The following is a 23,242-nucleotide window of genomic DNA, read 5'->3' as shown; positions in this document are numbered from 1 at the left end:
TCGTCCGAGCAAAAGCAAAATGAGGTGAACTTGCTTGAGAAAATGCACGCATCCCAATTTGGGCTGTTGAGTGAAAAAAAAAACTCCAGGGTCGAGTTTAATCCTCCGTGTGACTCTGCTGCCCTCTACTGGTAGATACGGCATCATGCTAGGTTGCTGGCAGGGTGAACCCAAAGAGAGGCCCACTTTCCCCGCGCTGGTGCAGATCCTGGCCGACCTGCTGCAGGACAACAGCCTACCGGTAAGATCCCCCGCTGGAGGTTTTGCATCGTGGCCCGAATCTGGGACGTAAATCTCGCTGTTTTCAGGACGGGAAGGAATTCACCCAGCTGGCCCACTCTCGGTCCCAGAGCTCCGAGGACGACGGCTTCTCGCAGGTCTCGTCACGCCCTCCGTCCGAGGAGGAACTCAGAACGCCGTGCAACATTTTGCCCAACAGGTACTGAGCCACATCTCCCTCTACTCTGGATTTCAACACATACATGTTGTTTCTTAACACGTGATTCGTCTCTAAACAGGTCTTGTGATCGTTTTAGCATCAACGGATCCCAAAAACCACCCAAACCGAGTCCCCTCGTGCTTCTTGCGAGTGTCGTTAGGGCATCTTCTTCTCTTCTGCGTTGAGATTCATTGTCCATTGATTAAAAGGACCTCCCTGAATCACTGCGCTTGTTTTCCGCCGTGAATTCAGGCACTTGTGTCGAGCCGCTTCCGTGCGAGACCACAGAAAAACGCCGATGACTGAATCTCGATGGGCTTTTCTAAACATCCCTCCATGTTCTAGAATCTAGAATCTAGATAGCTTCGTGAGATGTTCTTGTGGAATGCACCGTGAATCCGGCGGCTTCTGTTCGGGTTTATGTTTTCTTACTGCCTCATCTAGCAGCCGTTATCTGCGTGATCTGTCCTCCAGATATTACAACTGCGTGCCTTTTGCCGGCTCTGTGTTCGTTGGACCATCCAACGCCTGCCAGCCCCGAGTGAAGACGTTCGACGAGTTGCCTCTGGAGATGCACCGACAGAAGGCGTCTCAAGTGGGCCTTTTCTCTTCTTTTCAAATTTTGCTTCGCAGAATTGCCTCCTTAGATATTTAGCAGACTTAAGTAGCGGCTGTGAGGAGGCAGCGCGCTAAATCCCCCCACGATGCTTAACTCTTCCCAGGACAACCAGACCGACAGCGGGATGGTCCTGGCCTCCGAGGAGTTCGAGAGGATCGAGCACCAGAACAGAGGCGCCATCGCGAAAAGGTTAGCGGCGCTCCTGAACAAGATGAAAAGATAAACGCGTGCAAGAAACAAAGATAAAGCCCCGTATTTAGTCGCGTCTTCCAATGTTTTGCTCCGTCAAAGGTTCAACCATGACGCAGCAAAGTTTCATGATGTGATTCACTGTTTTATACAAAGTTTTTTCAGGCATTACCGCCAAATGCAGGCAAAAGATAGGAATAATTAAGAAAACAATCGATCCTGTGTGATTAATAACTTCAATACACTAGTTTCGCATTTGAGATTAATTTGAAAAAAATGTAGTTAATGATAAGCATCAAAATAAAAAAATGGGCTGATATAAATCGAAAAGGGGAAGAAAAAAAATAAAAGAAATTCACAATAATTGGCAAGAGGTTGTCAAAAAAATAAATCGGGAATTATTTAAAAATCAGCAAGATTCAGAAAATGGGTGCAAAACATGTCACAGCCGATTATTTTGAATAACAAGCATCGACGGCGGGGAGTTTGTTTGTTTGTTGCCGGATTCTTTTACCTGACTTGGTTTTACTGATACAGAGTTGTAGAGAACTAGTCAGCTGACCGTAAACTGCCCAGTCACTGATTCGCTCCGTCTCCAGCCGCATCGACAGCAGCAGCAGCACCGAGCCTCTGACCGCCTCCCACGGCTCCTTGGTGCGCAGCCTCGCCGCCGGCAGCTCGAGACACTGTCCCAACTTCTTCAACCAGCTGACGGGACAGACCTTCTACAACAACGAGTACGGACACCTGTCCGAGGAGGGCTTCTGTGACTTTTTCTGCCCGCCGAACACGCCTTGCGTGGCCTCCTCCAACGTGTAATCTTACCAGGGATGCGGCCCGAGAGAGGTTTTATAAAGCAGACGGCTCAGGTTTGCAGGACTCGTTCTGGCGTTTTTATGATTTTAGATCGAGTTTGAAGGCAAAACACAACACGACGGAGGCATGTTCCAGCAGTTAGTCGATCCTGAGATGGAGGTTTAGATCAAAGATTCCAGATTATTTATCCAGATCAAGTATCACTTCCAAGCACATTAACCACTGGTTCACTTAAAGAGTCCCCAAAGCGTGACTGAACATTTAGCGCAGCAGAATCAGATCCCAGGGTTCGGCTCGGCACACCTCAACGAACCCTGTGCTGCCGATCGGAGGTCACCATCGGCCGGCTCGCGTCACCTCCGATTTTAACGGTGAAAAAAGAAAAAAAGAAGGGCTCGAGACGAAGCGCTTGACAAAGAGACCTCTATCACGCATCATGTGACGGCTCAGCTGCGGAGGGCGAGGTAGAAAGTAACTTGGAGGTTTTTATCTTGTCGTCGGTGGGTGGAGTTCTACTCAGGATGACACTCTTAGTACTATAACAGCTTAACATTGTTCACTACCACTAATATCTGAAATATAGCCAACAACCAACATTTCAGGCAAGATTTTTTTTTTTTTTAAATCAAGAACAGTTTGAAACCTTTATCCATTGTTTTTTTTTTTTTTTTTTTTAACCCTCGTGTTGTTTTGTGTTTCCCTGCGGTCATATTAAAGTGAGAAAAACCAAAGCGCTCATAAACCGACGGGTTCATCGTCGAAACCAAACCGTATCGCATTAACACGCTCACACTTTTCTCCAATCCAACTCGGGCGGGTGTTCACATTCGACGGGCGCAGTTTCGGATGGAGGCGGGAACTCAGGAGTCGGGTCACCGCAGGGCGGAGGTCGTGCTCGGCCCAACGGGCTGACCTCCGTCTGAGGCGTCTCCGCTGCCTTTTGACAAATGGACTGTCCGTAGGTGCCTTACAGTTCTCTTACTGGCCACTGGGTGGCAGCATTACAATAAAAACAAGCCCTTTGTATTTTCTCTCCATACATTTATATTTTTATCTTTTGTATTCCAGAGACTCAGATATTCTTCCTTCTCGTGAACGCATTCGAATGAAATGGGAAGAAATAAAGAAAAGTTATCTCCCTTCTCCCGTGTCTGTCGATTTCAAAAAGTGCGGCCGGGGGTTTTTGTTTTTTTTTTGCTGCAAAGATGTTCCGGCCTTGGACCGGTTGACAGAATCAGCAGAGGAGGAGGTGGAGGAGGACATGCTTGGATGCATGGGACCAAATGATGGAGGTAAACGCGGATATGTGAGGCAAACGAATGAGTTGAGTCACACTGAGCACCTCTTATCAGATTTGTACGTCAGCATGATGACAGCTGTGACAGCTTAACGCCCGCACACGTGCTCACATCCCAGATGACGACCTGCAGGGCGGAGGGAGTGAAGTCTGTTTTTTCGATTGTCGATTTTAGAAAATGCGGGGTAATTCTTAATTTTAACTATTCATTATCACTGAGCGTTGTTTTTGTATCGTGTTTTGGGTCATTTCTTCCAGTTTCACATGTTTCCGGGCAAAATTAAACCGTTTACTTTTGACGTATATGATCATTGGATTTGTCGCTGGATTTATACCGAAACAAATTACAGAATCGAAGTATCACGGAGAACCACAAAATGTCATCCATCAAGGACGATCCCGAGCACCCTCTAAGGTGCGGAGAGCTTTCACCGATAGACTGAACGGGCAGACTTAGGAACCCCTCCTGTCACAGACCGGTTCTGTGTGCAATCATTCATTCACTGCGCTGAGCCAACGGCACTGACAGTTTATATATTCTGTACCATCCATGAGTTGTATATATTCTAGAGGAGACATTCCTTCTTTCCATTCAATACATATGCATATAAAGCTTTGTTATCACTTTTTCTTAATATGTGCAGTGTGTCTTTAAATAATGCCCTTTTCCATTTTAATAAGTACATTTTTTGATTTTGTTGTGCAGCCCTGGGATCAATATAGTACATTCTATCTATGTGTTGATATTAAAACAAAGTATAGAGACACTCGGGATGAAGGTGAGCTATTTCAGACTCGGTTTCCACAACGTCAATGGCACCTTTACTTGAGAAACACATGGCATTACAGAATAATTCAAGACGGACCGGGGGAACAGGTGACTGTCGAGTAGAAAAGGGCCACTTCCCAGCGGCCTGAGATTATCAGTGACCTTGATTGTAACAACTGCAGTAACTAGTGATCAATGACCCACGACGAAAAAAAAAAAAAAAAAATTTGGACTACAAGCTTTCTCAAAAAAAGAACCAAAATATTACATCATACAACTTCATATTAAAAAAATAGACTCGTGTACCATAACAAACGTAAATCATTCTCCGTTATCACGACCCATCGCTACATTTTCTAACATAGTGCGAAAGAAAAGATGGTTCGGGGAGGGAAGACATAAATGTTAAAAAACAAGGCCAGAAATGCATGATAACAACATATCTGAAACCAAAATGCCTTCATTCTGCAGTTGTAATATGCACCAAAGGAAAATAGACATAACATACTGCTTTTAGTGGCAGCCACTTGGAAATAAAGAAGGAATGAGAGCAGATGACTGACCTTCGGTTTACGGGATAGAAAATGTGTGGGAAAATTAATGAAAAAATTTAAAAAAAAAAACAACAACTTTGTAATGTTACATAGCACATGTTTAAACAGTATCAGTAACACTGGCTTGTGTAGAAATCTACAAAGAAGTCTTTTTGCATTGCTGTTTACAGAATCCAAGAGGTCTACTGTAGGAAGAGTAGATGACGAGACGCAATCGGGAATCCAAAATGTAGAGCGGACAACAAGTTGATTTAGGAGACCGGAGTATTGGCACGTACTGGGTTTTACATGATTGTTAAATCATCTGCTGCGGCTTTGCCATCCCCCCCCCGTGGCGTTTTAAAAAGAAAACAAAACGTTGACACACGACACTTTACGTTTTTTCCATGTCCTCTCCTGATACCGAGGACAGAGGAAGCGGACATGTGACAGTCTGCATCCTCATGTCGCCGGTCCCAGAAGAGCTCGGGAGGAGCCGCGGTGACTGATCGTGTAGCCTGATGGTTAAATCGAGCCCCGGAGCCTCTTCGTTGGTCGGGGTAACACAATCTCCTCAAAGAAGGGTTGGATTTAGCTAACAGGCTAGGGAAATTCGCTTTTATAAATAAGACACGGGGGAGGGCTCGAGGAGCGGTCCTCAGGACATTTTCCCGATCTGGATCTTCTTCCAGGCCTCCGACGCAGTGAATATACAGGAGTCTATGATGCCTGCGACCGTGAACGTCCCTCCCACAATGGCGCAAATCTATAGGAGATACAACCCATGTCAGATGGACAAGACTTGATATTTTCCGGTACGGTCACAAATGGTTGGTCTAGAGTTCCACCCCTTTTGTCGATGACTGATATTTCAGCATGAGCAAGAATCCGGCAAATAGCAGCACTTGGGTCGTGACTCATAATCACACGAAAGAGCCCAGTCATTCCTGTCCTCGCCTTCGGTTCACGGTGACACCGAACCACACAAAAGGAAAGCAACCGTGGGGCGTCATGCCTGAAACATGCAACTTAATGCTGAGTTCATTACTGGTCATCGTGACAAAGATGATGTCAAAATGGAAGAAAAAATAAATACAAATTTGTGAAACCTACAAATAACATTTTGGAATTCTTACTGAGTAATCAAACTAAGGTCTTCACATTTAGAATTGTTACCTCTCGATGAACAGTCAAGAAACCAATGATTACTTATTGGTTACAGATTCACATTGCAGAGTCTGTTAAAATACCTCCTTTTCATCACTGGCATGTTTTATAATTATTTCGAATTCTAACCATCATCAACCCATGTCCCATTTTCAGCTAATTCTTGAACAAATGTTTGTTTTTTTTTCATAAAGCAGTGTTCATGTCACAGGCGGGTTGAATCTCAGGTGAAAGTCCTGCCGTCTCCAGCCCCCCTTGACCACCCACTTCCTATTTGCCACATGTTGCTGCTAATATTTAAACACAATATAATGAACTGAAAATCCCGCTGCCTGTTCTGACCAAAGACGGCCAGACAACACTTTTTTTTCACGATTTGAAACTCCCAATCCTCTTCACCTGAGTCACAGTTTCCATCATTAGTGGGATGATATGAATCACAGCTGCTTTGGCTACAATCTTCGCATCCCTATTTTTAGCGGCGTAAAAGCGCCGTCAATGTAAACTGGTGGACCTTTGGACAAAGTCGAACACACTCACCGTTGTGATGAAGCGGTACAGAGGCTGCCTCCGCTCCGTGTACTTGACTGTGATTGGACTGAGATCATATCGAAACCAGATGGCCGGTATGATCCGGCCCGTGTGGCTGTAGGCGACGTATTCCTGCAGGTGGGACGAGATAAGAAAACAATCATCACCAATCCTTTTCAGAGTCTCGCCAGGTGAAGTGATTAAAATCGTCGAACGGAGAATTAATTCTGTTATTTCAAGAAGCACGTTCATGGCAGCGCTCTCGATGAGTCAGAACAGAACTGGTTTCAGATAGTGTCACTGAAAAGTCAGAAATGATTCATCACTCGTGAATCTTGGCTCGCTAGAACCAGGATGAAGTACGCAGGAAAAAGCCAAAACATGTTATTATTGTGCAGTGACATCAGAGAATGTGCACTAATCGCATTCCTTTGCAAAACCGCCATCGTTTACATGACGCGGATCACCTAGGTGAGCCGCCGCGCGTGCTTTGGTGATGATCAGCACTGTTATTAACCCAAACTTCAAACCCGGCTGCCCGTCAACACGATTCCAAGAAGTGTTTTTATGGTTTGTTGACATCCGGGGGACTTTTCCAGCCCCCGGGGGCTGAGCTTTCTCTTTCAGGTGATTGCACATGTGAACACAGCGGTACGTGCAGTGGCCATATGTTGGGATGACGGCGGCTCTTTCACGACGAGAGCGTAAACAGCAGAGAGGAGGAGCGCTCGGGAGGAATACCGCACCTTGTTCGCTACCGTGTACTGGTAGGAGAACCTCTGCTTCCCCGACAGGTCCTCGTAAACGGTGGGAACGATCTTCAGTATGTAGTCGTGGGAAGCCAACGCTGAAAGTGAAACAAAGTGTGTGGATTATTTCGCTGACATTTTATTCTCTGAAATATAGGGCTTAAAGTGAGGGGAAAAAAAAAGTTCTGTGCCTGAAAATTCTGCCCTGGCTGGAAGCATAGATCAACCAGGTATTACAAATCCAAAGGGTTTCCAGCATTTAATACCAAATTCAAGCGTTTGAGGTTTTCCAGCACCTGCGGAAACCCTGGAGATTATGTGACAGTGGATACAGAGCATGGCTTCATGTTTTAATTTGTCTATTTATTAAGATTTCAACATACTGTCTGTGTAAAGTAGCACACAGCATATGTCAATATTTTAAATATGAGCGCGATGGAACATGACGCTTTCTTTGAGGCTTTTAAAACCAATTGGAATGATTCATGCAAACATCTTTTCATTTATTTGTTTAATATTTGTTGGATTTTTTTTTTTTTTAAATCCTAGCAGACGGGACAAATCTCACAGTCAAAAAACAATAGTCTTTGGTAATTTAAGAAAATGGATTTAAAGACAGGGAGAAACACTAAAAAGCTTTGTGTATCATCACTTTTCAACTCCACCATTTGGTAACAACTGCATATTAAAGTTGTTATATTTGTCTCTAACTTCTAGTTTGCATCCTGCTAGATAAGTAAAGCCATTGAGCTACACTGAGCAAAACCTCCTTCGGTTAAAACCATTACGACATGCGGTCTCCTGGAGGTGTCACAGATATCACGTAAATCGAGGTGGTGGTGCTGGTGAAGGCGCATGTACGTACGATTGGAAGCCAGCTTGTCGGCTCCTCCTAATGCATTGAAAGCTCCTTGGACTTTTTTTACCTAAAATAGAGACAGGAGTAGAAATTGACGTCTTCATAATCAATACGTATTGAGCGACAATCGTCTTTTCACTCTAACCTCGTCCGCCGTTGTGCAATTGCGAAGGCCCGTCTCCGCACTTTCCCGAAATCATGTGAGCGTTTGCACTTAATTCACCGGTGAAATCACACATCCAAATAAAGGACGCGGCTATACCCTGATGACTTGATGTAGCCGAGGCCCGAGTCACATGTGTGCACAATGGCCTTGTTGTTTTTAGAACTTCCCGCATTCATAAATCAGAGGGAAGCATCTTCCAGGCTGCGCTTCCTAAATAAAGAAGCTGCATTTGCAGTTTTTTTTTTTTTTACCCAAGGCAGAATATGAGCATGTCAGCAAAAATCCCGCCTTGGGTAGAAGTTCTAGGCTTATTTTAAACACTTTCGCCATGACGTCTTTGCTGTGTAACGTATGTCATTGTGAGTGTGTGTTTGTGTGTGTGTATGTGTGTATATGTCATTATACCTGGAGCTTCTCTCCAAAGGCCAGCTTGTGGATGGTGTGGGTCATGTCAGGGTTCTGGGGCTGGGCCGTGGCGCTGTGTGTCGACACATGGAAGTTTCCTGGCACCTGAAGGGACACACACACACATACACACACACACGAACACACGCACACACACGCACGGGTGAATTTGTGTTAATAACACCTCAAAACACCTGTAAAACATTTAGATAACTATTAACCAAGTCTGAACGAACACGGAGATTGGAAATGTTCCTCGCCCGCGGACTAGGTGTCCTCATCGGAGCGTCTGTCTTTCCAAGAAATCCAGGGGCCGACGTTAAATGCTAACTGCTGGGTGAATCATCCTGAATACACAGGACGGAGTGACGCATGCGGTGTTTGCGGGGACCAACGGGGCATCGCTGGACCGAGGCAACACTGCGGGGGCGCCTCCCGGTTCACCAGTAACTCAAGGATGGTGTTTGACACCAAGACGGATTAACTTAACACACCATCGAGCCCCCCCTTTTCCTTTTCTGTCATAAGAAGCACTCCCTCCTCTCTCTAGGTCGACTCAAAAGCAGAGAGCGTATCTCTTTACTTTGTTGATGGTGAACTCTCCCTCGAAGCGGCAGCCTTCCCCACGGTTGAGGGGGATCTTCATTGAGTTGTCGATGTGGCCGACTTCATGTCGGCCCATTTCATCTTGGATGTCTAAGCCCACCACTGGAAAAGAAGAGAAAAAAAACAGGGCGGGACGCAATCAGAATCCAGCATCTTTAACTTCTTATTGATGATTAACCAGTCAACACAAAAGGTATTATCTATGATTTGGAGACTGATTGATATTTGACCTGAGCAAATATATCGTCATATGAAGTCTGTGATCTCCAGATTGTTGGCATGTAATCTAATCTCGTGATTGATAAAAATCTTCAAAAGTCATTAGTAAGTAATAAACTAGTTCATAAAGCCCAAAATATCCCAACAAAATTATCATCACACTACCAATGAATCATCATAGAATTATGTAAAAGATGATCAATTAAAAATATTGATAAAATCATCAACAACAAAATAAAAAAAAAAAAAAAACAAACATGCAAGGAGAGAGTGAGACGTTGCGAGTGGGAAAGAATCTCTGTTAAAAACATTTTAAGTATTTCTGTGACAATAATAGTATTTAGCAAGGAGAGTAGTAATCTGATAATAAGCGCTTGTCTAGAAATTGTTGGGAAACAGTTGGTTTGGAATAAAATCCTTTTTGGAGAGAGTCTTGAATTTTTAAAGCAGATGAACCAGCTGACTACTGCTTGTTTCTTTTCCTTATAAAGAGTCAGTTTGTTCCAGCCTCCCCAGTGATAACTCATCACTGGATTTTTTCAATTTTTTCATTTTTTTTTTTTTTTGAGTTTGGACATCGGCATGTTTCAACCCCACAGTAATATGATGATAATAATTACAGCACGGAACAAAAATGGTGACGACAGAGCGCAATGACAGAATGTCAGAGCAAATGTGGCTGCTGGACTGTTCCTAGATGGCGTCACGGACCTGGCGCGAGCGTTCAGGCCGATCGGCTACTTCTACCAGGTCAAAACAGTCCAGTTTAGAAGCCTTTAATAGTCTGTTCTTACACATTTAAAGCAAACCAATGTTAAAAATGCTAGGAATCCTAAATCCTAGACATCCTAATGAAGAAGCCCAAAGAGAAATCACACCACTTTCCGATCCCCTGAGGCTGCAGTTACACTCTTCGTCTGTGTTTTTCCATGTAGTCTTCCCTGACCCCCCGCCCCGAACCCACCCACCGGACGCTGTGTGTTGGCACACTGGCAGTGGCCTATTTTCGGGGCCTGGCTATGTGTCGGCACATCAGCCATGAGTGTGACGTCTGCTGGGTCCTCGCTAAAACCTGTACGTGCTGTCTGCCTGACCTTTGACATTCAGAGGAAGTTGAAACCCCTTGTGGTGATCTTAAAATACAAGACATAAATATAAGTCAAGTCTAGCGCTCTGTTGTGTGTGCATGCGTGTTGTTCATTTCTCCTTTTTAAGGAGTATAGGACTGCCCGCGTGTACGTGTGAAGCTGATCCAGGGAGGGAGAAAATAATTTTAAGTTTATTACACGCAGTGCTGCTTTTCCATGAAGTCACAAATCAGGCTCTGGCAACCTTGGAAAGGTCAGCGGAGAGAGATGGTGTTTTGATTTCTCCGGCTGAGTGCATTTTTAATGGATGACTACCTGTTTGGAGGCCTCGAGAACAGAGGGATTTACAGTGTTGGGCCTGCGAGGTGAAGAGTTGAAGTGTATTTTTGTCTATCTAAATGCAGCTACATTCTGAACATACATCGCTGGTATGCGAGAGGAACCATTCTGGAGGGAAGAAAAAAAAAAAAAAAAAAGGGACAAAACAGAAATAAACCGTAACTATGCGCACGCCGACATCTTGTGCTGTGTAAGGAAAGCACGTCATTGGCGTTCTCTTCTGTTAACATATGGCTCGCAGGTGTTCGCCTGCAGGCCGGAGCCTCCAACACACGTCCGGACTTAATTGTTCACACAAGCACTAATTCGCTCTGCCACTTTTTGAGTATCGCTCGGCCCGGGGCGAATGCGTGCACTATCTGTGCAGGGCAAACCGTGCCAGGGCACAACACCGATGAATGTGTGTGTGTATGTATTCACACACACAAACACACACAGACAGTTGACTGTTGGGTTTGTCATTGGGCATAGTTTCTGAGGGGAGTCATGATGAGAGAAAATAACAAGTGACTGCTCTCGGTCCTGGCATGGTTCAGCCGCCCAGCCCACTTCTGACATTACAAAGCGCAAGAAACAACAGGAGGCCCCTTTCCTTTTCTTTTTATTCGTCAAGTCAACCTCTGCTTAATTGCGATGCTATCTAAGACCAGGCAGCCGCAACACCGCGTAAACAAACCTTCATGAGATGTTGAGCCTGCCTCATTGTTTGTTTTTTTCTGCAGGGTTTCTGTTATTTTCTTTATTTTCAGATACTTGTATGCTACTAGTTTTAACTTATGTTATTGATCACATATAATATTGCCAAAGCAGTTGTGATTCATATCCCCCCCACTACTGACGGATATTTGTATTATTATACATAACTACCTGTACTGCACTGTCCACTTTCTGCTGTGTAAATTAAATTTCCTCATAGTGGGAACACACACACACACACACACACATATACATAAACAATAGACAATCAATAGGACGGAAAAGACAATCCAAGTGTGTAATGCAGAGAAATAGTTTAATATATGTATATATTATGTATATACTCACAATCACAGTGTAAGTTTGGCAAACTGATGTTTAAACTCACTTCTATCTTCCCACCACTGTCTTTATCTGGATCATCCACATATAGTTCATTTACGCTGTGATGGAGAGAAGACAATGTTTGTTAGAGTTCATTCTGTTATTTGCATGAACAGATGTAAAGGGTTTTTCGGTTCATGAGGGCCAGATGAACGGTCAGGAAGACTTTGGCAACTTTAAAAGATTGTTCTTGTATCTTCACCAGAATCTCTTACTGGACGGTTGTGCCAGTTACAATCAGATTTCCTCAAATAAAAGAATTGAATGGATAGAGAAACACAGAAACGTCAACAAAAAAAAAAAAAAAAAAAAGTCCACTGGCATTCGTTTTCATTGACAGAGGAAGTGATTGTAATTCAACACGTCCTTTTGTTCTCTCAAATAGATCGGGATACATTGTTTAAAGGGATTGATCATTTATTTATAAGCACAACTTCCATCCTTTGGCACACTTCCGGGTCTGACCCTATGACACATTGTGACGGGGGTGACGCAGGAACAGAGACTATTTCCTGTGACAACATCAACTTGGCTCATTGGTTGCGACACATGCATAACAAAAGACGACATGATCAGGGCGGCGGTGTCCATGAGTGTATTTTCGGCGTGCGGGTCTTTGTGCCGCGCCGTTAGTCGGCCGCAAAAAAAAAATAAAAACAGAAGAGTATTTTTCGACGGGGAGCTTGAATACCTACATTTCAGTGGCTATGAATCCCGTCAACTCTGAGAGGAACAGGAAAAGGATGAAGAAACAGCAGAGAATGGAAACTGTGGGCACAAAGAGAGAGGTTGAATGAAAACCAGGCTTAAACCTCTGTTTGACATCATGTGCGGGATTTTTTTCACATGATTCTCATAAAAGGATGATGCAAAGCCGGTGACACCGCTTCTTCCAGCCCAAAATCTGAGCTAAGATACGGATGTTAATGAAATCTAATGCTGTTTTCTAAAATAGCTGTTTTATTGGGGATGTTAAATTTGCCATTACGCAGGTTTTTGAGACCCTCCTACACTAATTACACATTAAATACCAGCACAGCAGTGAGCCATTACAGCACATGTACAATAAGAGCGGTGAGCTCATTAGGTTTTTGAGGAAAAAGTCACACACGTAGGCTGAAAAGTGCCTCCTATAGTACAAATGAGGGAGGGTGAAACTGGGGAGCTAGAAAAATAAAACATGCACTTTTGATCTTCATTAATATACCAGGCCTACCTTCGCCAAAATAAAGTCTGAGCTTAAAAGGAGAAGCAGACGGGATGTCTGTTTCATTTCATGTGTCAAAGCAATCAGCCAAAGGGTCGCATAAAATGTTGTCATGTGTTTACAAAGATAAATATGGAAGGAACTGATGTGTCTGCGCAACTGTGATCTATCCGGTGTGGCGGCCAGAGAGCTCTCGCTTCGCGGGTGAGGTGTGTTTACATGGCAACAGTCGCTCGGATGATCTGCGGCTTCGCGGCGCGTCACCACTGCACTTGTGGCTGGTTGTGGTTTTACGGTTTTGCACAAGCTAATGTTTGACCTTCAGACAATAGGGAGTGCCGCTATGACAAATCCTTCATCAACAGGATCGTATAATAATCTGTCACAGCAGTTTAAAGAATTTTAACAAGGACTTACTTATAGGAAATAACTTAATAAAGGACAATCATAACAGGAAATAAGCCTTATTTTCTTGAAGTGTAGGGACAGAATCTGATGTGATCCGAGGGTAGATTTCACTTTCAGTCTTTTGACACGTCTTTGTGTTTGGACTACTCTGCTAGTATGCTACACGGTGGCAAAAAAAAAAAAAACAAGACTGTTCAAATAGCTCAGGTATTCCATGAGAAATTCTGTCAAAAGGACTCATTTATAAATTCCAGTGTCCAAAGCAGGAAGGGGCCTCGGGATCCACGGAGGTATTGTTCCAGGTAAACGCCATGTAATTTCAACTCAAAGGAATGTGGCCCTAAAAGCGGCGAACAGGGACGGGGGTTAAATATTTGGCCTTTTGTGTAGAACGGCCTTGTTTCTTTGAAAGCCTCAGTCCAACCCCTGAACATACACAAATCCAATGCCCTCGGTGCGAGACAACAAATGGGAGACAGGAAGGGAGTTGACGGAGCACAGGAAGAACTTCCATCCACTTCGTGTCGGCTGGAAACTGAGGCATTTATCTTTGGCAACCCCCATTTCCTCGCTGTCATCCAGAACGGCACGGGTAATCTCCCACAACGGTGCTCTGTTCAGTGATGGATCAGTCATCTCTAAGTCATCAGGTGCGTTGGACACCGACCTTTTGTTTCTCCCTGACCTGATTTCCATATAAAAAAAAAAAGAAAAAAAAAAAAAAACACATGCCCAAACATGTCACTAGGATGCCTCCAGCTATGAATAATCAATACACTCCCCTAGTTATGATATAACTTAAAGGTCATCAGCCGGAAAACACATGGCCTGTCAGGACGTGCATCATGATTTCCATTGATGACTTGCTGGTTGCCTGCGGCGATGGATCAGGATCATTAACATTCTTAACATTCTTGATGTTCTAAAACAGGTAGCGCCTGCAAATTTTCATGTGCCGGGACAGGAAGGTGCTTGAATCACTTCGGTGAATTTCTCTAAACTGTTTGTCAATATCTTCTTCCCACTGAGACGCAACTGGTGACCTAGTTCTGTTTCTTTCTCCTTGACGCAGCCTGATGCTACAACACCTCTGCTGCTCATGCCAGGGTCAGGAGGTAAAAAAGGTCAGGGGAAAGAGCCAAATGTATGGACGCAAGACGTGGATGTGGTATAATGGCACAATAAAAAAATAAATCAAAAAAACATGCACGGAGCTGAGCTTTAAAAAAAACTAAAAAACTAAAAACATGAAAAAAAATACCACTGGAATGGAAGTCTATCAGCAAGACTGTGTGTTTTTCCCCACACCCTCAATAAAATGTATGGGCTTCTTTTGTTAACACAATGTAAGGCCCTATTTGCGCTGGAGTTGTAGAATAATTAAACTGCCAACCTCCTATCAGTTTTTTTTTTTCATTTGTTCTGAGCCATTTGTTCTCATACATTGTCTTTCGAAGAGAAGATTGCCCGTGTTTTGTCAAATAAATAGGGACGTCCTTGGGACCTGGTTTGAGAGCTGCTTCTAATTTACACCCGGAATCTGCAAACGGTAGCAGAATGAGAACCTCGTGTCTCAGAGCGTGTGTTCTGCCTTGTTAAACGATTCTCATTGAAAAATTTCACTGTACCTGCACAAGAACAATTAAAAATCGTGATTTCTGAATGGCGTAAAAGGTACGCAACAATGTGGCTGCATGTTTGCAGTTTGAGGAAGAAACCAGGAATAGACTGAATAACAATTCAAGTTCCATGTCTGAGCAGCACATACTCTACAAAGCGAAATATCCATTGAAGCGGAATGAGCAAAATATTTAGCGTGGGAAAACTTTTAGACGACAGTTCCACCACGAGTATTTTAATGATGCACATACGACTAATCAGGGATTTAGAGGGGAGCTGCTTCCATGTAAAAAGCATTGGTATCAATCAAATCAACAGCGATCAAGCATTTTATTGTGAAACTACCAAATTGAATATTTTCACAAAATGTCAGGGGAATTCCAAAAGGGACAAATTTCATCAGAATATAAAAATCCTTAAACCATATCTATGTCACTGGCAGCTATTATGACTCATTAGTATCAAAGAACCGTCTCAGAACTTCGTACTCTTGGCAAAATACAGCCTTTTATTTGATTTATCCACATTGAAGGTCACATTTTTGGTAGATTTGATTAAGCACGATGAGCGATCGCAAAGGGTTTTGCTGATATGTTAAGCCGGAGCTTGTGGGCCGTTATCTTAATAAAGCATAACAAGGTTAAACGGAGTTCGAGGATAAGGAAGGCATTCGACAGTCTGGAAACCAAACCTTGGACGAAGGTTTTCCTCTTGCGTGCTAGCGGCGGAGGGGGGGGTCAATCTCAATGTGACAACATGAGCGACAAATTCAACTTCAAAAAGTGATAAATACTTCTCCGGAAGACAGACGGACGTGAAACTTCGTAATGAGGACTCACTGAAGGCTCCTGTGTAAGTGGGCTGGGTGAGATCTTTTGGCACTTTCCTGTAGATATCCAATCTGAGGAAAGAGAGGGAGACAAGGAGAGAGGAAAAAAAAAAAACACAGGAAGGAGGGTGAGGAACATAAAAAAAAAATTGAAAACGTAAACACTACATGCTGAGAAAAGAAGCACATTATGTACCCATCAGGCTGTGTGATATTACAGAGGAGTGGTGGAATGTTAGTTCTGGACGGTGGCCATTACACATACAGGCTTCGACAGCCAGGCATGAACACACTCACGTACGCGTAACACACACACACACAAAAAGTTGAGCTTACAATTTCGGCCTAACCCTGAGAAGCCAACAACAACACACAGGAATCAAAATGGTTTTGTTACTTTAAAATAATCCTACTATTGCTGAACTGTTTGCTCGCCAAAAATGTAAATAAAAGTTTGGCATCAAAATATTAAGGGCGCAAATCAGTGAATCAGAGGCGATGATGGTAACCACCTGACACAACCGTCTCCGCGCTTGTGTAATACTCTTGTTGCCTTTTTGAGGAGCAGAGAGGGGGGAAAATCTGTTCCACAGCCAGGCAGCTACTTCGGCCGCGGAGCGCCTGCGCATGTCCTTTTTGGGCAGTGAAACGTTTTTTCGGCCCAATCTCCAGCGCTGACAGCGCAAAAACCCTGCCCACTCCTCATCTCCCCCTCACACTTTCCTGCCTCACCTCCTTCCAAAACATTCACATCTGTCCACATTTCTTCCACCGGAGGAACTGCCAATGAAATAATAACAGCTGATGCAATGCAGGGTGGGGGAGGAAGAGGGAGGGAGGGCTTCCTGTCCCCGTTGCCTCGCTTTCTTTGGCCTGAAGTCCTCTGTTTTTTTTTTTCTTTCCTCCTTTGTTTGCGGCAAAGGGCCCCCAATCCAACCAGCATCTTGCCCTCTCACGACCACTTCCATCGCTTAACTTCCTGCACTCTTGTTCCTTGTGTGTGAACAGCCTTTCTGGCAGGATGTGCAGGCCAGACAGTGTGGAGAGGGGCCGGGCGTGGTGGCCCGGGGAGGGTGTGAATCTGGACATTTCAATTAAAACACTTCCTGATAGCTCAACTTTGAAAAGACAAAGTCTCCTTCCTCCCTCTCCAGCCAGCCCCTTTTGACCTCAAGCAAACGGACAGGTGAGAGGACGTGCAGCACCGTGTGAAATCCTGATTTTTTATCCTTGGCATGCCTTTTGGAGTTTGAGTTTACAAAAACTACTGGTCCACTGTCCATTAAAGAAAATTAAATATAAACAAATGATATTTGAAATACTCTGTAAGACTGTCAAACATTGTGTGTGTGTGTTCGTGTTCACACATTTTATTTTATTTTTTCATCTTTGTTCGCTTTGTTTTGTGTGTTTTTTTCCCTTCTTTTTAACTCAAGAACCAAAGAAAGAGTCGTTAAATTTCTGTCAGACCCTTATCATACAATCATCGAATGGGCACAAATTAAATCATACCAACCGGGAGTATCCATGACTTTAAAAAGGCCATACTGGCTGAAACTGGAACTGCAATGTTGCAACACTGGAGCAAATTTCAGCATCAAAATCACCACACCGCACCGGAATGTCAGTTCAACCATACAGTTCAATGTCTTGTTTGCCAGGATTTAAAAAAAAAAAAAAAAAAACGATTTTTGGACATGGATGTCAGGAAAACAATTTGGTGTGTGAATTCAAAATCATTATATACCAGTGTTGGTTTTAAACTCTAGCTAATTTGAATGGTTGACATTACACATCAGGACATTTGTCAAAAATTAACTGTTTGAGATATTGTCATTTACATTAGTTCTGTGGTGTCAGTATCATGCCTTGTCCGACTGAGAAAACACTACCTTATTGGCAAGAGCCCTTCAAATGCATAGCAACGATAAACACTTCAACTTTGATACATGGACTCGACTGAGAAACGCTATCTGAAGTACACACCAGCGGTGTGGCAATTAAGGTAACCTCTTCTGTCTGAAGAGACAAAATCATTATGACATATATTTGATATATAATCTAGACTGTAAGTTAAAATAGGATTGGACATTTACCTAATATTTGTTTGCTTTATGGCTGACGACTTCCTTTTGATAGTGTGGTGATCTAATTTCCCTTTTTCTTGGTTCCCAGAACACACTGTGACCAATGATCTGAACATCAATACGCGACACTGTACTTTTCAACCCATCAGTGATGTTCAAGTTTTCTTCCCCCCCTGCATTAGAAATCAACACGTCTCCCTCCCTGACGTCCCACCATTCGCGTCTGGTAGAGACACAATGTACCAGCAGAATCCTTCTGTCCACACCATGAAATGAAAGCACAGGGTTGCCTTTTAAAGAGGAAGACCTGATAAATAAACCATATAAAGCAAATGACTCATTGTGAGTCAGTCATTTGATGATTCCCTGCGTCCCTGAGAGAACCCACATTAAGGGCAGTAAGTGTTTTTCCCCCCTTCTGTATACCAAATCTAGTGTTAAAAACTTTAGGAGATGTCTGCCAGACAAACTCCACCCAGTCACTTGCTGGAAATACACATATCCAAGCGCTAGCAGTTAGCCATCCACTGGAGAAATGAATCTAATAATAAAAAACAAACAAAAATCACCTGCTGAACCTGAACAAAATTCGTGAGTGTCTCAAGGCGATTCACTGAGGACCTGCAGTTCACTTCATGATCTCATACTTATCGTAAAAAAACCTATGTTTTTCTCTGCTGAGGTTCTAGTAAAAAGCACAATTACGTCACAGGCCAAGTATGTGTTCCGCTTTAAAAAAGAAAAAAGAAAGAAGGAAAGACTAATGCTCTGTAGCAACTTCCTGTGGCTTAAAATATGATGGTCGGTATTAAAATGCGAATAATCCAGTCCAATTTCCATTTTGAGACCAAGTTTAGCATAAAACTAAAGAAAATCAATACGACGAAGAAGATGATGACACGCTTTTCTCAGTTGTACTTCTTTCTCTTTTGGCTGCTGCCCTTTAAGGGTCACCACAGCAAATCATCTGCCTCCATCTGACCCTCTCCTTTGCAACCTCTTCTCTCACACCAACTAACTCTGTCAACTTTACCTCCTTCCATCACTCTCTATCACTCTAAGCTTCCTGCCTGGCAGTTCACCCTCACGTAGCCCTCTGTACAGGGCTAAACCATCTCAGTCCGAGTTCATCTCCAAAACAGTACTTAACTGTGCCTGGCATCCATGCATGTATGCATATATGCATACATGCATACATGCATACATGCATACATACATACATACATACATACATGTGTGCTTGTGGCAACAATGCTATGACAACATGTAAACCTGGACTTCATTGACATCTTGCGTAATGATAACTAGTACATTTGATATATTTAAAAAATAACATATCAAAATTTTGTATCTTCTTTTTTGTGTAGGTCAGCAAATAGGGATTTCCTCCAAAACAAAAACAGTATGGGCCAGGATCTAAAAACCAACCAAACACTGTTGCCATAATGCCACCCAGCTTCCACTGTTCCGCAATAGAGGTGTGACGTCCTGTGTTAACAAAACAGTGTTTACAAGACGGGCCATTCCCCAATTGCAGAAGTTCCTTTTTGTATAGATGGCGGCTCGGCGCTCCATCTGAAACAACTCATAGCTGAGTGTGTTGTGCGTCTGTAAAGGTCCCAAATCATTCTACTTCTGATATATGTCCTGGTTTTGTGGTTAAATCAGAAGGCTTTAAAAATAACACTGAAATGCACATGAAAACACAGTCTTTCATTCGAAACATATAAACAACATTAATATTTATTTTGTATTATTGAAAAATAAATACATTCCAAGAGGAGTCATTTCTACATTTGCAGTTGAAGTAATTTGACCCACCCAAATATTTACAATTAGAGATACCTCCTTGAAATTAGATTTTATGTGATAAATTTATTCTGCTAAACAAAGCAGAAAAATATAAATAAATTTCCTCCCCTATCAGCAACTTATTAACAATTTTTTGGTTACTTCTTCGGCAGAGACATCTGGAGCTGCAGAAAACAGTGAGGGAAAACCTATACGGGTGGTTGTTTTTCTCTTTCATGGAACGTGAAGGCCAAAAAACAACAGGGGGTAACACTGGCTTTTTCCATTCAACTGGTTACTCTGCGTAAACCCGGCATTCTGGGAATACATACAATGCAAACGAGTTGCATTTCACATTAACCTTTTGACCTCTGGTGAAATCAGAATGCAACAAGTCTTCAGGTCAAGCTGTGTTGCAGTGCACGTTTAGCGCAATGAGGGCACAAAGTCACAGGAGCCCCTGTGCAGGATGACAAAACTATGACACATCCACGGTCACACAACGGGGCTGTTATCGCAAGAGGTGGGGCCAATGATAGTGGCGGCAGGGCTAACTCCACGTCATAGCTGGAGTTTCTAAGAACATACGGGACTGTCATGCATGTTGAATAAGAAATCTATCTGAGTGTCGTGATATCAAGTATACACATGCCTCCAGCTGCTAGCTGTCTCATTTTACACAAATTGATAAGTAAAAAGTTTTCCTTAACTAGAAGGCCACCACAATGCACAGCAATAGTATTCAACATCACATTTGGGTCTTGATGATACAGCATCTGCTTGCTTCTAAGGAGTTTAATTTGGTTTTAACTTACAGATAGCATTCACCGTTTATCACATCAGTGGGAGCAGATCTGCCATGCAAGTCGCTCACTGGGCCAACAGAACCCCCCAAAAACTTTGGGGTTCAGCGTCTTACCCGATGACACTTCGGCGTGCTTACAGGAGGAGCCGGGAATCGAACCGCCAACCTTCTGACCCAACTGAGCCACAGCCGCCCCAGATCTGCATGCCACCTGCTTTAATACCATACATATGAAGGGGAGGCCTTTTGGAAAGAGTAGTTATATAGGTTATAGGTTTCTTACAGGAGACCTGTTGCCTTTCTGCAGCTAAGTAAATCAGAGGACACTCTAAATGCAAACACCCAGTTCTTTGTTTTTTAAACAGGTTGTGCTGATTTGGGACTTTTGCTAGTTCTCTGCTTATCAGGTATCGATCCCTGGGCTGATTAATGGTTATTGGAAGTTTGCTAATGCATAGGGAGACTTTTAGCTCTTTGTTTTGTGAATGGGATGAGACGGTGGCGTCACGCCATGTGTTCGAGTCAGCGCTGGCCCCGCAACACCTGCACAGCTATAGCAGGGTTTGTTTTTGAGGTGGGGGAGTAAGAAATGTGCGGAGATCCTGCAAACTCCCTCCCAAAGCCCACAACACGACAATGTAGCCCCTTCATGCCATACGGAACTACGGTTCTAACTTTAACTCCCCCTCGTAGCCGTTCATTCATCCGGGGGGTCGCAGGCGGAAGCCGCCGGCGGCGTCCCCCCTCCGGCCGGAGCCCGACGGGAGCAGAAGAACCGGTACTCACCTCCTCACATCGAAAGGCATGGTGGACGTGGTTCTGACGGGGCGTTTGGCGCACTAAAACGAAGAAAACAACGGGCCGCCGTACGGATTTCCACAGCGCTACCGGTTGTTCATCGGTACCGGGCTGACGTCAGCTTAGGACGCTTTGCAAAATCTGATTGGTCGAGAGCGACTTCCGGTAGCTGTGATGGTACTTCCTGCGCCCGCCTCGAAAGAAAAATATGAATTTATTTTTATATTGTATTTGATTTTGATTAATAGTTTAAATGGTTCTGCAACTATAAATCATAGAGAAAGTAGTTCACTATTTATCTTCTTTTTGCACATGTAAAGTCAACTGCCCACTTCAATTGCACTCATCCTTGCACCTGCACTTTGTGAGTTGCACATCAAACTGTACTCAAACGTCTTAATTGCATTGCCATTGTTCTATTGTACTGTTCATATTTATGTCTATAATAATATTTATAATAATATTTACAGTCTTCCTATCAGCACATATCCAAATACACCCAAATGCATCCAAAAGTAAAGTAGGAATTTCACTGTACAGGGAAACATGTTTCTAAACTGTACATGGGGCAATAAATGCATTGAATCTTTAATCTATCTATCTATCTATCTATCTATCTATCTATCTATCTATCTATCTATCTATCTATCTATCTATCTATCTATTTATCTATCTATCTAGATAGATAGATACTAGATCTAGATTACTAGATAGATTAGATAGATTACTTTATTATTACCAAGGTGGGAATTAAATTGTCATAACAGCCAGGTATACCAGAAAGCATTGAAGTGAGAAAAATCGAAATGCAAAAATAACATAAGAAAGAAATGTAATTTAAAAAAAAAAATTAAAAGAACAATTCATGACATATTATTATTTATTATTATTTCCATGTTATGAAAATGGTTGGTTTTATTTGGAGCTAAAATTGCTGAAATGTTTAAAGTAACTTGAAGTCTGTACGTTTGATTTATTTTTTTTTTTTGGAAGGGAGTTGGACATCATGTGTGTTTACTATGAATATTAAGCCTGATGCAAGAGTTTTGCAAATAAATACAAAGGCGGTTTAATCATCACTAATAAAAAAAGAGTGCATGTACTTCCAAACTCAGTCCATGTTTTTTTCTAATACAAGAATTTACCCATTTCGATGAAAATGAGGATGGCTCTTAGTGGGTAATATGCAAGTAGCGTGTGCAATGAGAAATTAATTTGTGAAAAGTAACCTCTAGTTTCATTTTTAACCACTCCGTAAAATACATGGCTAAGGGAACTAGGAATGTCCAATTACTACAGATTCATAAAATGCTCATTTGTGAAACCTCGTGTTTGGTTTCATAAACAAGACCAACACAGTGATTACTATAATACCTGTTTCAATATCAAACATTAATGTAACTAATTTTAGAGATCTTAAGGCATTCTTTATGGGCTTGTTTCACTCTACCTAGGGTAATCATTCACATGCACAGGTTGAAGCATCCTGTGATTTACAGTGTTTGAATATAACTATATTTGATAAATTGGGATATGAAAAGAAAATTTTGGCATTCATTCATTCATTTTCTACACCACTTATCCTGCAGTCAGGGGCCCGAGCCTATCACAGCTGTTGTTGGGCATTGAGTCTCTCATTCCCACGTCATACAGAAACATACAACCATTCTCTCTCTCATTCAGCCAACCGGATAATTTTGGGTCTCCAATGAACCTCCTGCATGGTTTTTGGACTGTTTGAACCGAAGAACCCAGAAAAAAAACCCATGCAGACTCCACACAGAAGAGTCCCTCTGTCAAAATCAAACTAGAGACCTTCATGCAAA

The 23,242-nt window shown here is 42.9% G+C and overlaps 2 protein-coding genes across 2 annotated transcripts in view; one reads left to right on the top strand and one right to left on the bottom strand.

Moving 5' to 3' along the window:
- The window catches only part of flt4 (fms related receptor tyrosine kinase 4), a 44,973-nt gene extending 41,775 nt beyond the window's left edge, over positions 1-3,198 (top strand). Inside the window, exons 26-30 of the mRNA XM_086139285.1 lie at positions 136-241; positions 309-439; positions 914-1,034; positions 1,162-1,247; positions 1,847-3,198. Coding sequence (XP_085995411.1) covers positions 136-241; positions 309-439; positions 914-1,034; positions 1,162-1,247; positions 1,847-2,066 — 664 coding nt within the window. The 3' untranslated portion in view covers positions 2,067-3,198. The remainder of the gene's footprint in view (positions 1-135; positions 242-308; positions 440-913; positions 1,035-1,161; positions 1,248-1,846) is intronic.
- A 967-nt stretch (positions 3,199-4,165) lies between these two features.
- ergic1 (endoplasmic reticulum-golgi intermediate compartment 1) lies at positions 4,166-21,544 on the bottom strand. Its single transcript, XM_086139286.1, has 10 exons — positions 21,405-21,544; positions 15,946-16,007; positions 12,567-12,639; positions 11,836-11,930; positions 9,123-9,247; positions 8,540-8,644; positions 7,975-8,035; positions 7,107-7,207; positions 6,370-6,492; positions 4,166-5,428 (listed from the first exon to the last, which is right to left on the bottom strand). The coding sequence occupies exons 1-10, from the start codon at positions 21,422-21,424 to the stop codon at positions 5,321-5,323; spliced, it is 873 nt and encodes a 290-aa protein (XP_085995412.1). The 5' UTR covers positions 21,425-21,544; the 3' UTR covers positions 4,166-5,320.
- Between the last annotated feature and the right edge of the window lie 1,698 nt (positions 21,545-23,242).

This window comes from Fistularia commersonii, chromosome 31, assembly GCF_037954325.1.
Source record: "Fistularia commersonii isolate RoL2024-O1a breed Wild chromosome 31, RoL_Fcom_v1.0, whole genome shotgun sequence".
NCBI lineage: Eukaryota > Metazoa > Chordata > Actinopteri > Syngnathiformes > Fistulariidae > Fistularia > Fistularia commersonii.
The sequence above is the reverse complement of the archived record's forward strand: the minus strand, read 5'-3'. Positions and strand labels throughout refer to the sequence as shown.